The 19,503-nt window shown below is 42.6% G+C and overlaps 1 protein-coding gene across 1 annotated transcript; it reads right to left on the bottom strand.

The window, feature by feature from the left end:
• Positions 1-573: 573 nt before the first annotated feature.
• On the bottom strand, positions 574-17,571 carry LOC120932765 (sulfotransferase 6B1-like). The gene is made up of 6 exons (XM_040345431.1): positions 17,363-17,571; positions 15,082-15,266; positions 13,055-13,181; positions 7,297-7,391; positions 5,869-6,055; positions 574-3,138 (listed from the first exon to the last, which is right to left on the bottom strand). Exons 1-6 carry the CDS (start codon positions 17,499-17,501, stop codon positions 3,020-3,022), a joined length of 852 nt encoding a protein of 283 aa, XP_040201365.1. The 5' UTR covers positions 17,502-17,571; the 3' UTR covers positions 574-3,019.
• Positions 17,572-19,503: the final 1,932 nt, after the last annotated feature.

Below are 19,503 nucleotides of genomic sequence, written 5' to 3'. Positions count from 1 at the left end.
TTTGTGAATCAAGCACTTGCCAGTAAAACTTGCAGCCGCGTAACGTAAATGTCATACGTTACGCCGCCGCTTTGCGCGCCCCTACCTGAATCCACCCCACAGATTTTTACATACTGTCTCTGGTTTCACTGAGGCTGGCAACCCTGATGGGGCCCCCTAGTGGCATGGGGCCCTCAGGCATTGCCCAAATGGTCAGTCTACCCCTGCTCCTAGAGTCAGAGGCATGATGGGATTTGTAATTTCACAGCTGGAGGGCCGAGTTTGCCTACCCCTGTTGTAAAGCAAGTAGGAGGGTAACAGTACTTAATTTAAAGCAGGTATGAGGAGTAACAGTAGATAATGTAAAGCATGCATGATGAGTAACATAGTGTACAATTTAAAGGAAGCATCAGGAGTACCATAGTGGATACAACAAAGGTTTAATTGCTTTTAGCGCTATCTCAAGCTAAAACAACTTTTTTCTAATTCTTAAAACAAATTTTCTTGTACCTTCATGACCCCCCCCCCCCCCATTCTTGCAGTGGAGGATTCCACCTCCCTCAGGTCTGTTATATAATGGACTAGTCAAAGTAATACTGTAAGAACATAAAGTAGTTTATTGAAAGAAATAAAAACATGAATTTCTAAGATACAAAATACACAGCAAATAATACAGAATCAAGTTTCTCCCCTGAGGCCACCAGCAAATCTTCCACCCATCTGCGGATCCTTCCATAGATAAACAGATGGCGATGAAAAGATCAGTTCTGCGGCCCTGGGAAATGTCACTCAGATAAATCGTATCTTAATCTTTCCTATTTACAATGCAACTAAAGGGTTTGTGGGATGACCATGACAGATTCAATCAGAAAAGTGCAGAATATCAGTCACCACCAATAGGAATCTACTGCCACCTTGTGGTGCTGGTTGGCAGGGTAATTGCCAATGACAGCGTCCCTTTAAAAAAAAAAAAAAATTAAATAAAAGGGTTCAGCAACTCACAGCAAATATTAAGTGTTAAACTTCCATTGTTCTGGGGAAAATCTCACACAGATGATGTTTTTTCTTATTGCTTAATGAAGATGCCTCTGGCAGTTTCTCCACGTTACATGATGCACAACTAAGATATGATGGCTACAATGGTTTTATTTTTTTTAGTAATCCCCCCCCCCTTTACTTTCACCTGGTGATTCTGCCAATACCACACTTCCTGTCCTAGGGTGACAATACCCACTCATTGTACTGTGTCTATAGCAGGGCAGCATTGTCACCCTTGGATGGAACCACAAAACATCTCCCCCATCCCATGACATATTGGGAAAGTGTTTTAGTCCAGAACTAACAGGAAACAATGTAACTGAGAACAGTGAATCACAGGAAGTTTTTAGCTCAAAAGATTTCTGGCAGGACCAATACGTGTTTTTTGAACAGATAAATATAAAATCAAAAGGGGTTTGTTCTAACAGACTGAAAAAGGCACATCAAAAATAGAGGAAACAGCTGGGCTTGTTTTACCACATGCTGAAAGCTGCGCAAAGCGCGTGTCCACCAAAAACTATATGATTTTGAGGTATTGAAATTGCCTTCTAAGGCATCAGAAAGGCTGCTTTCACACCTGTGCAATGCGTTTACTGCGTTTTTTTTGGTGCATTTATCACACATCATAGGACAGTCCATTCACTTAGCTCATGTACCTTTTTGGGCAGTGAGCCAAGCGTATTTTGCGATGCACGTTTTGTTGCACAGTAAATGTGCAACAAAATGCCAGACTGCTACCCATGGTTGGAGTGCTAATATTAGACGATAAATAATAGCAGCGCAAGTGTGAGGCTTGTTTTCCGCATTTTTCACGAGTTTCCAGAAACACGCATGAAGGTGTGAATGCAGCCTTAGAGAAGTCATGCTTTCTGAAGAAGTCTCATTTCTCTTCTGGTTATGGTCATGTGATGGATGCCACGTCATTGGTCATGTGGTCGCTGAAGAAGTGCATGACAGTCATTTAAGCAGAGCTGCTGATTGGCTGTCTCTTTCCTATCTGTCTGAGCCTCCTTAGCAGAGATCATGTGACCTGCGTCGGAGGATAGAAGACAAGCATGTGACATCTGTTACCTCCAAAGCATACAGAGGTCGTATGGCACTTTGCATTATAGGAACCTGTTTCTGGTTGCCAAATTCAACAGAGATTTAGCAAAGCGTTACTAAAAATGCTCCCTTTGTACTCTATAAATATAAAAATATAATTTTTCTTAACATCTTCAGTGTAAAATATTTCATAGTTCCTGAGAATATTCCAGAAGGGAAATTATAGAAGTTTTAAAACAGTGTTAAATGGCATTTATGGATTTAAATCTAGAGGGCATGGATGACTCGCTTCTGGGCAGACATATAGTGCCACCTTGTGGATCCACTGGAGAATGCAGTAAATCCACCACTTGGCCTGTTTATAAAAACCTGTCTATATTCTGCCAGATTCATCAATGTGAAACCTTTTTACAACAGCAATAAAAATAACCCAGAGAGATCTACACAAGGACAGATTTTGCCAATTTATGTATAGATTCTGTCTGCCAATTTTCCGCATCCTAAACCAGCTGTTATTCAGTAATATCAGTGGATAAGTGTCAGGATCTTTTTGCAAGCTGACAATTATCTCTCCTTTACATTTTATTTTTCAGCTATTTTTGGACAGCTTTTTGATGTTAAGATTTCCTTTTTCATGTTTTCACATATTTAGGGAACATAGGTAAAATGTTCCATCAGAACTGAAGTGGCGAGACAGCTGTCCATGTTTATAAAGATGCCCCTGAGGTTTATGCTAGGTGGCCACTCAAGCTTAGACGTGTCATTTGGTCACCCGGCTGTTACATCTTAGGGCTGTGGCCGCCATTGTTAACTGGTAAACTCTGCAGAGTCCCACTACAGGGTGGAGGAATCCTTTAATTGTCCATGCATCTGCCTTGTTTTTGACCTTTCCTGTGCCAGTCTGTCTGGTATGGAGGAAGTCTCTCAGTAACAATAAAGTCTGAACTGACGGATGGACTCAGTTCTCGTAGTGGATGCGTTTGGCAAGACAGCTGGTATTCATCTTGGTGTTGTAGAGCTCCTCAAACAGTCTGTTCTGCTTGGTGGAGAAATACTGTTTCCAGTCCCCGACAGTGCCTGTGACAGGAGAGAAATCAGGGGTTACACAAAATAAAAGGTTGTGCCAACTAAATATCATATTTCAGTTACAGGTGGAGTCTATTGAGCCTTTCTTCCATTTCAAACTTAAGGGGTGAGATGGTCTCGCCACGATTTCCATTGTTCACACCCATTTTTAATGTACATGGAGATGCGTACATGTTTACAAAAATCACTAGACTTATCAAGTGGGTGACTAAAGCGCTAGCCAACAGTGAAAATTAAAAGTGACCAGTGAAAAACAAAATGCTGCTCAAATCTAAAATGTGCTAACAACAAATAAAGGTCTGAATAAAAAATGATGAGCGCAAAACTAAAAATCTAAAAGTGAATATAAAGACATTTATACATAAAGCACTTGCATACTTCACCATGAGAGCTTTTTATTTCTACATTTGCTCTTGATACACCTTGTGGCTATCCTGTGGAGTCGACTTTGCTGCGCCTGGACCGATACTGGTATTGGATACAGAGAACGCCCCTCGACTCTATCTCAGCACTGGGAAGATTCCGTGCAACACGAGTTACCCACTGTTTGGATTCTGTTCCAGTTTTGGGAGGATTTCGTTGATACGCATGACCTAGTGTCTGGAGGTAAGCGCTCTGTGAGCCCAGGCTAAGCAAAGAGTTATCAAGATTGTCCACATTGATGCCTGAAGTGCAGAAGTTTTGTTTATCACTGGCACACCAGATTGATTTATCCAAACTTTGATTTATATATTTGGACTTTTATTTTTGGATTTATTATCAGTCTTGGGTTATTTCACCAATTTTGAATTCACTGCATATCTTTATTGATTGTTATCAGTCCCCTATGGACTGTCTTTATATTCACTTTTAGATTTTTAGTTTTGCGCTCATCATTTTTTATTCAATCACTAGACTTAAATGATTGTAAACTCTGTTACACCGCTTGTACCTACAGCTAAGCATATAATACAGTTTACCTGTAGGTACTGTAAATATCTGATAAACCTGCACAGTTTAGGAGATAATTTACCATATAGGCTTGCGCCAACGTCATTGGCGCATGAGCACCAAGTTAAAAACCGGCTCGATCGTGCCATTTCTAAAGGGCCTGTGCCATCATTGTGTCTCCGGCCAATCACAGCGCCGGAGCTCACAAACCCAGAAATAACTCTGAGAGACATGTTGCCAGTCAAAGCAGTGTACAGGGGAACGCTGCAACAGCTTTGATCTGAGGAGCGATGCATACTAGCTCATTATGGCTTTGTCTTGCAGTTTTTTTTTTTATATGGGTTTACAACTACTTTAAAGCAGAAATAAAGGCAGAGATACTCACCTTTCCAACAGTCTTTCCAGCGCTGGCATCTTCTCCTGTGTGCTGGTTTCTGTGCCTCTGCGGGATGACATCACTCCTGCACATGCACTGGGGCTTGTCATCCTGCTACACAGGATTGGGCTGACCACGATTCCAGGGATCACTGTGGTCAGGCAGGTAGGTGTAGTTTGTGGCAGAAGAGACATTGCATGTCTCTTCTGCAATAAAAAGCCTGCCTGCTCACAGTGAGTTACATTAGAACTTTTGTTCCACATTAACATAGCTACAGAGTTAAAGTGAATCTGCCAGTAACTTCACAAGTGTTCATAAGTAAATACCTGAAAAGCGCCACCTGTTAATAAAAAAAAAAAAAAAAAAAAAAAGGCCTTGTGTTCCAGTTAGTGACTTTAGCCATATATGTGTAGTGCCCTGCTCCTGTTGACCAAGCCCTAATTTCTAAATTTAGTGGGATATCTGAACTGTATTGGCTACAGTTTATGGCTAAATTGGCCTCTGCTCCAGCTTTGGCTGAGTTGGTGTATTTCCCATGGTCACCAGCAGGTGTAGCTGTCACTTCTGGTTCGTGATGGAAGGTACAACAAGCCGAGGTGTATTGGGTGTTCTTTCCCAGAAGCTACCTAGTGGGAGGTTTTTACCGCTGGGCATGCTGGGAGAGGGTACTTAAGGGGCGGAAGCCATTCTTTTCGCTCTCTCACCTCGTGGCCACTCTGGCCTAAGGTATGCGACAGCTCCTCTTCTGCCTCGGGGCCTGCTGGCCCCGAGGCAGATATATTTATCTTTTTTTTTTTTGCTGTATTCTAAGTTACACCTCCATGCACTTAATATTATAGATACTATAGCTATTGAACTTGGCCACTAGAGGTCCCCATCAGATATATTTTTATATTATTTGTCACTTTGTTTTACTTGTACACATTTTGATATTAAATGACATTTAGAAAAAATTGTATTTGATTTTTATTTAACTCTTTATACTACTAATTGATGCTGCTAAATTAATAGTAACAGATGTGACTTCCTGTTGAGCTATTTAAAAGAGAAGTATGGCCAAAGCTTTTTTGGCCATGCTTCTTTCATGTCACGGGGTGCTCTTACTTGCGTGCCGCTGAGAGCCTAAGCCAGCCGCTCCCTCCCCAGCCCAGAGCTCCAATGGGCACTAGAAAGGCAGAGCAGAGAGTGGAAAAGGACAGCCACTGATTTCTGCCCCAGGAAGACTGAGAACTGAGCAATCAGTGGTCATGTGATCGCTCAGTCCTTGGGCTTAGAGCTGGTGGGGGACAGAGCCAGCTCCAATGCTGCACCAAGTGAGTATGTTTAAAGGGGAAAAATAAATAACAACGAATAGACCAATCCAAAAGCAGCAGCTAAATGTGGGATATACACAGAACATAAATAGAGAAACCCACCTTTCCGGAAGATCATTTTGCGGTTAGAAGTCAGAGAGCAGACGGTGTGATTCGGGTCACTTATTTCGTTCTCTGCACTGTTCTTCATCTCGGAAAATGAGGTTTTCTTGCAGATTTCGTGGATTTCATTGTCATTAATGTTTATTCCCAGATAAGAGCTGATTGCCCTCACCGATTTAAAGGGATTCTGAGAGGAAGGAGAAAACATGTTAAGGGTGGAGTAACACAGGCGCTAGTGCTTGTTTGCAATCATTTATATGCCTGCCATCAGTAAGAGCCAGTTCACACTGGGGCAGCACGACTTGCCGAGCGACTCGGCAAGACGATCTGCACGCAACTTCAGAGGCGACTTGCAAAATTAGTTTTGTATTGAAGTCAATGCAAGTCGCCCTTAAGTCGTCCCAAAGTCATACAGGAACCTTTTTCTAAGTCGGAGCAACTTGAGTCGCTAGTATTAGAACGGTTCCATAGTACAGAGCGAAACGTGACTTGTCAGGCGGCTAATGCCCTGTACACACGATCGGTTTGTCTGATGAAAACTGTCCGATGGACCGTTGTCATCGGACGAACCGATCGTGTGTGGGCCCCATGTTTTTTTTCCCCCCCATCGGTGGAAAAAAAAAAAAGAACCTGTTTTAAAATTTTCTGATGGTTAAAAAAACGATAAAAAAAAAAAAAAAAAAAAACGATCGTCTGTGGGGAAATCCATCGGTCAACAATCCATGCCGGCTCAGAATCAAGTAGACGCATGCTCGGTAGCATTGAACTTAATTTTTCTCTGCATGTCGTGTTTTACGTCACCGCGTTGGACGCAATCGGATTTTTAACTGATGGTGTGTAGGCAGCTTCATCGGATATCTGATGAAAAAATCCATCGGTCCGTTTTCATCGGATGAACTGAGCGTGTGTACGTGGCATTAGTCGCCTGACGAGTCGCCCCTGTGTGAACTGTCTCTTAGGCTGCATTCACACCAAGGCGTAGGCGAGTTGCGGCGTTTTTTACCGCGACAAAACGCTGCATTTTTAACCGCGGTTTTGTATAGGTCATTGTCGGGTATGGAGAACGTCGAAGCCGCCCAATATGCCGTGACAAAAAAGGGTCCGGGACTTGTTTGAGCTTCAGGCGTTCGGCGTGGAGATGTGAACCATCTCCATAGACAATCATGTTATTTCTCTCCTCCAGCGTATTGTAGCGTCGTGCTTCAGGCGTTTTGTCGCCTAGGTGTGAATGCACTGACTTCTGACTGTTTAATAGCAGTCACTCTGAATGATATTGTTAAAAATACAATTTGCGTTTTGTCTTACTGGATACAGACAAAGTTGTATCCAGTTTGAAAAATCATCCAATCAGGCAGTGCCAATCACACAGATATAATATGTTGTAGAATATTGATACATATCTACTAATCAAGAGAGAAGTGGACAAACCTTTTTCATGGATTCATAGTAGAGGAAGAGAGTCCCCATCTCATTCTGGTGCTCTTCCCAGCTCAGGATGTGGTCGAACCAGGATCCGTATACAACTGTGACACACACAGGAAGATCAGTTACACGTGGAGGGAAAGATGAGGGCAACCGTAGATTCATTTTATAGCAGATCATCTTATTGTACTAAGAGCTCATCGTCACCAGTGACAATCTGCTTGTGGACATGCTGCAACCAGACAGGCCAACCAACCAGCCTTGGTAAGAATAGCAGAGGGGGGAGTATTGTAGACATGTGAAATGAGTTTCATTCCGAGTTAGTTTAACGAATTTTGAAAAATGTGTCAATTCGTAAATATCTGAATTAACGAAAACCCATTTAATAAATTGTTGTTTAATATTCCCAAAATTTGAAAATCTAAAATAACAATCCTATATAATAATTATAATAACTAACACTAACTAATAAATTATAGGTATTGGAATTTCCTTTCAAATTTGGCTGTTAGTGAACGTAACGAATATGAATTTATCCAAAGTTATGAATTATTTGAAATAACGAATGCCAGATCTAAACGCATGGAAGGCAACAAATTAATAATAAGACATAACAATAATAATAAAAACTTTTTGTTCTTATTATTAAGTTCCATTTGTTTAGATGCGGCATTCGTAACTTTGGATAAACTTGTATTCGTTACGTTCACTAACAGCCACATTTGAAAGGAAATTACAATACCTATAATTTAATAGTTCGTTATTTCTTTAGAATTTTTGGATTTTCTTTATTTTTGAATTTACGAATTGCAATCATCACGAATGATCCGAAAAATTGAACGAAAACAAACAAATTTTTTGGCAGTGCACATGTCTAGAGTATTGATTGTCAAGCGAATGATCCTAGACAGCACCATTAGGCCTCCAAGATTGGACAACACACACACACTTTAGAAAAAAAAATTCCAGAAGCATTTACAGTTTATTGCACTTTTGTACAAGTGAGAGTTTTACTTACTGGGGTAGATTCAAGTAGCAATTACGCCTGCGTATCCATAGATACGCAGCGTAATTGCTAAGTAGCGCCGGCGTATCGACTTTCTGTATTCAGAAAGCTCGATACGCCGACTGTAGCCTAAGATATGACTGGCATAAGGCTCTTATCCCGTCGTATCTTAGGCTGCATTCTGACGCTGGCTGCTAGGTGGCGTTCCCGTAGTGGTCAGCGTAGAGTAAGCAAATTGCATACTCACGCCGATTCACAAACGTACCGGCGTTCGAGTTTTACGTTGTTTGCGTACGGCGCTTCCGTCGTAAGGCTGCTCCTGCTATTAGGAGGCGCAGCCAATGCCAAGTATGGACGTCGTTCCCGCGTCGCGTTTTTCAAAATTTGCGTCGTTTGCGCAAGTGGATCGTGAATGGCGCTGGACGTCGAAGCACGTCATTTACCGCAATGCACGTCGGGAAAGTTTCCCGACGGAGCATGCGCACTACGTTCGGTGCGGGAACGCGCCTAATTTAAATGATCCACGCCCCCTACGGGATCATTACGCACGCTTACGCCGGCCACTTTTACGCAACGCCCCCGCAAATTACGGAGCAAATGCTTCGTGAATGAAGCGTAGCTCAAGTAATTTACGGAGATGTAGCGTAAAAACGGTACGCTGCGCCTCCGTAGTAGTGCGCGCCCCTACCTGAATCCACCCCACTACTGTGTCCCCTCCTGCCTCAGCATGTCAAAAAAAAAAAAAAAAAAAAGCTACCATGATGCAATAGGAGCTCCTTCTACTGTACACTGTCATCAGAAGAATGTAGTTGGCACGAAGTTAGAGTGTTGGGCACTGAAGCTACTCAGAATAAAAATAAGCTGCGCTGTTGAAGGATAATGGTTAAATTCGTGACATATAAACCATTGAAAACGTGTAAATAAATTGCGAAAACCTGAAAAACACTCTAATGCCGATCGGACATTCCGACAACAAAACCGTGGATTTTTTTCCGACGGATTGTTTGCTCAAACTTGTGTTTCATACACACGGTCACACAAATGTTGTCTGAAATTCCAAATGTCAAGAACACTACGACGAGCCAAGAAAAGTTCAATGCTTCCGAGCATGCGTTGAATTGTTTCCGAGCATGCGTTGGAATTTTGCGCGTCGGAATAGCTGCAGACGATCGGATTTTCCGATAAGAATTTTTTTCGTCTGAAAATTTGAGAACCAGGTCTCAATCTTTTGCTGGTGGAAATTCCGACAGCCAAAGTCAGATGGATCATACACACGGTCGGAATTTCCATTCAAGCGCTCACATTGGACTTTTGTTGTCGGAATTTCCGATCTTGTGTACGCGGCATTAGAGTGTTTTTCAGCTTTTCACTATTTACACTTTTTCAACGGTTTATATTTCACCATCATTCAACAGCGCAGCTTATTTTTATTTCTGTGCAGGCCAGTCAAGTTCCTCCACCCCAAACTTGGTCATCCATGTCTTTATGGACCTTGCTTTTTGCACTGGTGCGCAGTCATGTTGGAACACGAAGAGGCCATCCCCAAACTGTTCCCACAAAGTTGGGAGCATGAAATTGTCCAAAATGTCTTGGTATGCTGATACCTTAGGAGTTCCTTTCACTGGATCTAAGGGGCCAAGCCCAACCCCCTAAAAAACAACCCCACACCATAATCCCCCCTTCCACCAAATGATTTGGACCAGTGTACAAAGGAAGGTCCATAAAGACATGGATGAGCGAGTTTGGGGTGGAGGAACTTGACTGGCCTGCACAGAGTCCTGACTTCAACCTGATAGAACACCTTTGGGATAAATTAGAGCAGAGACTGTGAGCCAGGCCTTCTTGTGCCTGACCTCACAAATGCGCTTCTGGAAGAATGGTCAAATATTCCCATAGACACACTCCTAAACCTTGTGGACAGCTTTCCCACACCTAATGACTGCAAGCTGAAATATAATACATTTTCTTACTAGATTCAGATACACTTGTGAACATGTATAATAATTAAATATAATAATATTCTGTTTTGTGGGGACACTCTTTTAATGTTGGCTGCCCTCCTTGACGTTTGGCACACATTTTGGTTTGCGCATTCGTTTTTAATTTTTACTTATGAACATGTGCAGCTATGTGCAGGAGAGAGCACACTTTTCTAAAAGTCATTCAAGGTTATTGGCTGAGTATACACAGTTAGATTTTATTGTTCAATCGTCAGGCTGAATCATAAAAATAACAAACAAATTTCCTCATCCACACTAGTGATGTGGATTGAGGAATAGTGGGTCACCGCTGTCAGAATACATTAAGCAGTGGCTGCAGGTGCAGATCGGAGTACTTTTTCCAGTGTCTTTCTTCGATGGAAGTTGATCTAATGATCGACATTTGTCTAAACAGGGAAGGCCACATACACACATCAAAAATGGTCCGATTCTTGCTGAACCGAATGAATTCAAGTATGTCTGTACCCAGTTTATGTGGTAAATTTTTCTCTGTGACTGCTGGTCTTGATTATTAGCCTCCAATACTGTTTAGTACCCTCCAATTCTAATTATTATTTTTCTCCCATATTGATTATTACCCACCAATACTGATCAATACCTTCCAGTACCAATTATTACCTCTCCAATATCATCTCTCAAATGTTGAGTATTAGGCTCCATACACACGAGAGGATTTATCCGCGAATACGGTCCAGCGGACCGTTTCCGCGGATAAATCCTCTCGAGGATTTGTGCGGATTTCAATGCGATGGAGTGTACTCACCATCGCATTGAAATCCGCGCCAAAATCCTCTGGCGATGACGTGTCGTCGCCGCGATTATGACGCGGCGACGAGTGCGACGCTGTCATATAAGGAATTCCACGCATGCGTCGAATCATTACGACGCATGCAGGGGATCCCTTCGGAAGGATGGATCCGGTGAGTCTATACAGACCAGCGGATACATCCGTTGGGATGGATTCCAGCGGATAGATTTGTTTAGCATGTCAGCAAATATTCGATCTGCTGGAATCCATCCCAGGGGATAAATATCCGCGGAAACAGATCCGCTGGAGTGTACACACCATAGGATCTATCCGCTGAAACCCATTCGCTGGGATTTTTCAGCGGATGGATTCTATCGTGTGTATGGGGCCTTACACTAAAATACCAAATGATTACCTCCCCAATATTGATTATTACCGCTCCCAAATTAAATTTTTACCTCTCTAATACTGATACTTTTTATTACCATTCAATACTGAATATTAACTCTCCAATACGGATTATTACCTCCGCCATCTAGATAGGCAGATTATCAGTATCTGACGTATCCTCACCTGCATTCCGACCATTACATAACATCAATCGTTTTATTAACAGGAGACTCTGCGGAAATGAGGCGCAACGACGGTCAAAGTCAGGACCACGTTACTATCAGTGTCCTTTAGACAGTCGCTCAGCACCCAAATCTTATATAAAACCGGGAACACTGCTGTCCTAGGAGCATTAAGTACCAGCTGTTATCTTTATAGTGCTCCACTTTCAGAATCATAAAATTACAGGGGAAATCAGAGATGCCGATAGGCAATTTAAATCTGATTTATAACCGCACCGTAACGCCAGTGGGTGGAATTCCCAGACGGGAAGTCACAGAGCCCCTGTTATTCTAATTAATAGGGGTGGAGCTGCATCTTTACCCATGGCTGCCTCTAAAGTCATGGAGCCCTTGATATTGCTTCTGAGCAGGGCCCTCCTATTCCTTCTGTATTGTACTGTCGCCCTTTTATTGTAAAGCGCTGCGTTAACTGTTGGCGCTCTATAAATCCTGTATAATAATATTATTAGCTCCACCCTCTAAATATTGAGGGTAGCAGACTGATACTGTGCCCAATGCAGCCCCCAGTTTTACCCCGCAAAAAACAGCTGTGACCAAGAGAAATGCTGGTCTCACCTCACTGCACCCCCAAAAACATCATTGTGTTTATCACACATAAGGGTGCCGATTTACTTAAGAATCAAATAGGTAGATTCAGGTACAATGGAGCAAAGTTACGGCGGCGTAGCTTAGCGTGTTTAGGCTACGCCGCCGTAAGTTAGCTAGGCAAGTACATGATTCACAATGTACTTGCCTGCTATGTTACAGCGGCGTAGCCTAAAGCGGGCGGGCGTAAGGGCGCCAAATTCAAATGTGTGGAAGGGGGGCGTGTTTAATGCTAATAAGGCTTGACCTTACGTTTTTTTTTTTAACTGCGCATGCGCCTACAGTTCCCAGTGTGCATTGCGGCCAAGTACGCCGCACGGGCCTATCGATTTTGACGTGGACGTAAACGGCGTAAATCCCGATTCACGGACGACTTACGCAAACGACGTACAAAATTCAAATTTCGACACGGGAACGGCGGCCATACTTGACATTACTATTCCACTAGGGCCTAGCTCTAACTTTACGCAGCCTATCTCTTACGTAAATGGCGTAAAAGTACTGCGTCGACCGGGCGTACGTCTGTGAATCGGCGTATCTCCTCATTTACATATTCTACGCCGACCGCAATGGAAGCGCCACCTAGCGGCCATCCAAAATATTGCAATCTAAGATAGGACGGCGCAAGCCGTCATATCTTAGATATGTTTAAGCGTATCTCTGTTTGAGCATACGCTTAAACATAAGTCGGCGTAGATTCTGAGTTAGGTCGGCTTAGGTCGGCTTATCTACTGATATATAATATATCTATATAATCTCTGAAGCTAGAACAGAAATAGCAATTTTCGGTCACCTTGTCCATTCAGGAACATATCGAAGTAGGTGCTCCACATGTCAATAGTGGGTAGGTTGGGGTTGTCTCTGTAGTAATGGAATAAGGAGACGGCTGTGTCTTTGGGGTTACGGATGATGTAGATGGCCTGGAATGTGAAGTTACAGTCTTATTATCAGGGACATTTACATAATAACACCAATATACGACCTAATTAATCCTTAGCATATATATATATATATATATATATATATATATATATATATATATATATATATATATATATATATATATATATATATAGTGACATCCAAGTCTCCATTCACACGTGTGAGATGACAAAGTCACACGACTTGCATCGCGTCTTTACATTGCGACTTTGATCTGACTTTACATTCTCTGGGCCAAAGTTGCATCAAAAGTCGGACCAAAGTAGTGCAGGAACCTTTTCTGAAGTAGCAGCGACTTCAGTAGTATCAGTAGAAACGGCTCTCATAGACATCCATTAAAGCGGAGGTCCACCCTTTTTTTTTTTAAAGCCAGCAGCTACAAATACTGCAGCTGCTGACTTTTAAAAAATGGACACTTGCCTGTCCAGCGTGTTTGTGATGTCGACAGCCAAGGCAGAGCAATCGCTCGTCTCTCGGCTGCCCCCGCTGCCATCCTCAGTGAGGGAATCAGGAAGTGAAGCGTTGCGGCTTCACTGCCCGCTTTCCTACTGCAAATGCACGAGCCGCACCCTCACTGGTCCCCGCTGTCTCCTGGAACCAGTGTGTTTCCCAGAAGACAGGAGGGGGGGGGGGTGACGCGAAGGGGCATGACTCCCGCGACTATTCCCGGAAGTGGGTGCAAATACTTGTATTATACAGGTATCTGAACTCCCCTCTCCCCTGAAAGGTGCCAAATGTGACACCGGAGGGGGGAGGGTTCCGAAAAGCGGAGGTTCACTATTTGTGTGAACCTCCGCTTTAAGTTTCAAATGTTGGATCCCAAATCGTAGAAGTGTGAAAGGAGCCTTAGTGGTACAGCGGTCACTAGAACATTCACTAAAATTTTGAAAATTGTCAGGGGCTTTTAAAACAAATTTACTTCTAGATATTTGTAATTCTTTAACAGAAACTCAACAAAATAATTGTGCAGTTGTTCTATTTTTGGTGTCAGCTAATACTAAACATCTTAGGAGGATGGACCTCTCTGGTGTCACCAGATTAGATTGTAAGGTCCTATGGACAGGTCTCCACATGCATCATCTTCTGTATGTAGATGTCTCTCTGTATAACTTCCTTCCTGGTTCTTGATTGGCCAGAAGAGATGACATGACCCCCACGCATAGGCAAGGTGGTCATTCATACTGACACACTGGCACTTTGTCTAGGATGTATACTGAGCTGTTCACGTGCAGCTTGGTGTACATTTCATAGAAGATTGTGAACAGGCGGATAAGATTACGGCTGCAGGGTATAGAGGGTATGGGCTAGAAGATTTCAGCTATGATAGCTGGCATCAGCACAAACACTTTGGATTAAATATAAGTACTGTCCCTTGTGCTAATTTTTTATAACCCAAGTTTTACCTGAACTTAGGCTTTAAAGATATGAGGATACAAATAAGATTTTGAGGCGTGTTACCCATCAATGACATAGTGGATGTTTTCAAACTCCTCTGAAATTTTCATCTTCAGAAATCTTTGCCTCTATATAAGCAACTAGACATTAAGGTTGGGTTCACACTGTGTGCGGACAAAGCTCACAGCAGGGGTCCAGTGCATGCGTCACTGTTTTCCGTTTCAGGGACTAATCAGGCGCAAATTTGGACCTAAAAACGGAGCCAAAAACGCACAGGACCCCTGTGCAAAGCGCTCCGTGACCGCCCCGGAGAAGTGTGAACCGACTCCATTGAGATCCGGTCACAGTCTCCTATCATGCGAATTGGATCTGAGAAACCCGTATACAATTTGCATCAGGTATGAACCCAGCCTAAAGCTTTCACTGCGGTGGAGCCGCTGCCGAACTTATGTGCATCTACATATAATACCCTGCATGTCTCACCTTGCACTTCTTGGTCTTGAAGTCTTGGGGCAGCATGTTGTAGCCAAGGTGTGTTGGGATTATCCTCTTGGTGGTGATGTTGTTTAGTTCTTCCAGTTTGGAAATGTCCCCGAATTCGATGGGCGAGGTGAGGGTGACCTTTGAATTGTAGAGGTGCTTCATGATCTCAGCAAGCCAGTGAGTACCTAGGTGACCAATAGTTAAAATAAGTATCACCTACTGTAGGGTTGATTTATAAAAACTGTGCAAAATCTGGTGCAGCTGTGCGTAGAAATCAATCAACTTCCATTTTTTTTTTTTTTAAAGCTTGATCGAACAAGCTTAAGTTAGAAGCTAATTGGCTACCATGCACGGCTGCACCAGATTTTATATCAATTAGTGTAAAGTAGTACCAGTTTGAAGGAAACCCCACAACCTTTGGAAAATGCATTTCCCCTGGCCATTATGAAAAATGTTCAACTCTTTCCGAGCTGGAATACAGATCAGGAGGATCGGAAGAGTTTACAGTACAGCTGGAGGTGCTGAAGCTCTTATCTTATACAATTCCATGACTCTTATAGATAACACATTGAAGGTGATTTTGTATTTAATAAAACCAAATTGTGTTTGTTTTTTTCAAGTACCATTTGAACCATACCAATATATATTTGGTATGGTCTGAAATGCAGAACTCTGGCCAGAACAGTTTGTTGTTTTTTAGATGGAGTCTGAACCTCTGATTTTCTTGCATTTCCTCTCACGCTGACACTAGGGTTGCCACATCATAATCCAGGACACATGAATTACACAGGTTCTGAGGCTGATTTAATGCAGATAAGGCACCAAGTGAGTTTAATTACCACCTTAATCAGCCACAGAACCTGTGTAATTAATGTGTGTCCTGGCTTTAGGGCAAGTTCACACCAGATGCAGTTCTGTGTGCATTTTTTCTGCACTAAAAACGCATGCACATTGTTTTCCATGTATTCCAATGGCTCTAGTTTACGGTGCAGAAACTGACTGGAAACTGACTGCATGGTGTGAACTAGAGCCATTGGGATACATGGAAAACACTCTGCATGCATTTTGTGCAGGAAAAAATGCACATGGAACTGAACGGAACTGCGTCTGGTGTGAACTGGCCTTAAAGGGATGGTGTGGCAACCCTAGGTGACACCCATTGCTGTAAGCTAACCTTCTCTTACCCCAATTGTCCCTTCTCAGTATTTGTCAATATAGAATCCTGAGAGAGGAAAAGGTTCTCAAAGCAATCTATTGGGTGTCACCAGAACACAGGGGAGGGCTGGCAGGGGGGGCAGGGTGTAAATCTCCCCACGGGCTGGTAACACTATGCACAGCCACCGACCGCCACTACCAAATGCTGTTTTTGCAGAGCAGGAATATGCCTGCTGGAGCTCTGTTAACACAGGTCACAGCCTCTGCTCACCTCCCACTGCGCAACCGTGCCTGTGTCAGCTCCGAGGTAGATGGCTGCAGAGCTGACACTCGTCTCACACATAGCTCAGCCTTAGCACACACCAGCGCTGACATCCCCTTGTCTCTCTGCACAGACGTGCGGACTCTGATGCAAGGGGGGGCCTCTGTGCGGACTCTGATGCAAGGGGGGCCTCTGTGCGGACTCTGATGCTCATGAAAAATCTTAGACTGTTTTCCTTGATCCTTCACTTTTCCACGCTCTATGGGCCACTTGCCCCCCAGGCCTAAGGCTGCCAGCCCTCCCCTGCCAGAACAGGAACTGAGGGGAAACCTCACATTTAGGACCTATCATATCTTTCCCCCTCTACCACTACAGCTAAAAAAAAAAAAAAGTTGGAGTCTCTCTTTAACTTTAAAAAAACATAAACTATTTTATGGTTCTGTTAAAAATGTACATTATATCCTGAGGGGGGGGGGGGGGGGGGAAACAGGCCTCACAACAATGTTCTGGGTGTCACCAGCACAGGAACTGAGGGGAAACCTCACCATTAGGACCCATCACAGCTTTATCCCTCTCCTACTACATCTACATCTTTTTCTGGGAGTTTAAGAGAAACTTAAAAAAAAATATTATAAAAAAAAGTCATTTTATGGTTCTGCTAAAAATATACAGTATATTTTAAAACAAATTAAATAAATCAGTTCAGCTTAGTTATAACCGGTTTCTGTGAAATTTCACAAAACAGATGGCACTGATCGCTACCACATCAGGAACATTATGCAGACATGTTTCCAAATATTTCTAAATAAATTACAAATGTTTTTCAAATAGTAAAAAAAAAAGTTTGAGAACAGCATGGTGTACCGGATTTGGGATAGGAGACGAGAAGGAGGTCATCCTCGTGGGCCTGGAATGAGCCCAGACATTTCAGGAGCTCGGCTGAGGATCGTGTAGTGAAGGGGATTCCTTTGAAGATGTGGATAAGGTCGCTGTGAGTGGACATGGTGGCGGACTGGAGCTGTGGCTTGTTGTGGGATGCTCTGATGAGATGCAACAGCACCCAGAATGGCTTGGGGTTAATATACAGGCAGCCAGAGGCGGTCGCTGGACTGCGGCCAATTCTTTGATTACAAACACAACTTATCAGAAAGTTTTATGATCATTTATGGCTGGATAATTGGTATTTATCGAAAGGTTCCTAATCAAATATGGCCCATAATAAACATTACAAATATAAATGACTCGTTGGACCCTTATATAACAAATCCATAAATGTATCGATACTGCAAACCTGCTGACCCTATAAGGTCATCTTATCAGCCGAATGTGAAATATTTGTTCCCATATCTCAGCATAGCACATCCTGCTAAGGTCTTTTGATAACAAATACAGAAATAATTTTAGTCCTAATAAAAAAAATGTTTATCCCAGACTAAAGCGCAGCAATGCAAAATGAACCAGATAATGATGATTGTCGATTCAGCTGTGTCACTGTGACTCAAGCACAAGTAACTGCTGTTATATAATGTTCTGTGTCCACATTGGAAACAGTATGGCGATATAAGTTACAGAAGAACACTTAACAGCTCTCCAGATATACAACCCCAATTGCAAAAAAAAAAAAATGGGACAAAATCTACATAAAAACAGAATGCAATGATTTGTATCTTACAAACCCATATTTAGTTCACAATAGAAAATAGAAAACAATCAAATATTTAAATTGAGAAAATTTACCTTATTAAAATATGCCTATGTTTTCAATGATCTATTACATTAAAAGTATAAACATTAACAGCGCTTGATTCAAGCTAAACGTGCTAGAATATAAATGTGTTACCACATCCTGCTCAATATTGGTTTCTATTGGAGTGACACTTGTATGAACCACCACTACAATGCACTTCAAAAATAAAATCAAAACCTCTAAGGGTTAAAACCCTCTCAATAGTCCTTATTAAAATTAAATTAATCGTAACAAAAACAAGATGCAAGATGAATTAAAATAGAATAGAATTGCGTCTATAGTCCTTTAAAACATGTTAGTTAATTTCACTCTGCAGCTCTAGAACTTGCAGCAACTCTTGACAGTCCTAAATCCAAAAACCAGGCTAAATCTTTCAAAGATAATGCTGTTATGGCTGTGCTGTTGCATGCATTGACACATAGGGATCCCCCTTAAAACCTCACTCACCAGATGGATGTCAAAACAGGCATGGAATGCTGGCTCTATGACTGGAGTGTATGATGGTTCAGCTGGATCTCTCCCCTTCCTTCTGCTGCCGTCTGGTGGGTTCAGGTAGTGCTCAGATGGATGCAATCATGAAATGACATAAAGAGACTCCACATAGTGTATAACTGTTTATTACCAAAAGGTGAAGAACTCTTCAATGTTGTGCTTACATTTAAAACTTTCAAATATGGCGCTTGTGTCACAATCTAAATGCTTGCTGGCTCTCACTCTCTGATGCTGCCTGGGGATTCCTCCTCCTGACGCCGTGAGTCCCGGGAAAACGCTCGCCTGATTGGACAGTCGTATCACGTGGACACGCCCTGACGCGTTTCGTGATTGGATGTCACGTCTTCAGAGGGCGTGGCCACGTATCGTGAGTCGACTATATTTATAGCGCCGAGTATTTCGCTTCGTCCGCCCTCCGCATGACGTCAGCTATACTCTCGATGTATCGAAAGGGGGCTCCATGTGTCAGCTGCAACAGCTGATAGGACATAGTAAATAAACTGTCCACAGCTGTTTGGTCACGCTGCACGGTCATCCATTATCTAACTGCAATGGACTCCCTGCGCCCCCTATGGTCACATAACATAATGTTGGTGTCTGACTCCTCATCAGATGTGCATTGCTACTACCAATACGAGTATGATCTCAGCAGGCTAATGTTATTAGGTACCTTGTATGGCCCGTCAATGTACTCTAAAGCAATGCTTTTTCCGATAGGAATCCTGACACCTAGGTTATCTGACTTTTTTCATATGTAATAAATAAA

This window comes from Rana temporaria, chromosome 3 (assembly GCF_905171775.1).
Source record: "Rana temporaria chromosome 3, aRanTem1.1, whole genome shotgun sequence".
NCBI classification, from domain to species: Eukaryota; Metazoa; Chordata; class Amphibia; order Anura; family Ranidae; genus Rana; species Rana temporaria.
This window is presented reverse-complemented; position numbering and strand designations above follow the sequence as displayed.

What these genes read in the sequence shown, in the direction of transcription:
- LOC120932765 (XM_040345431.1), bottom strand. Translation starts at nt 17,501, where the DNA reads ATGTCCACTCACAGCGACCTTATCCACATCTTCAAAGGAATCCCCTTC. An exon ending in CGTCTCCTATCCCAAATCCG is followed by an intron (nt 15,267 to 17,362) that starts GTACACCATGCT and finishes TTGGTCACCTAG; the next exon opens with GTACTCACTGGCTTGCTGAG. An exon ending in ACTATGAATCCATGAAAAAG is followed by an intron (nt 6,056 to 7,296) that starts GTTTGTCCACTT and finishes CCTTCCTCTCAG; the next exon opens with AATCCCTTTAAATCGGTGAG.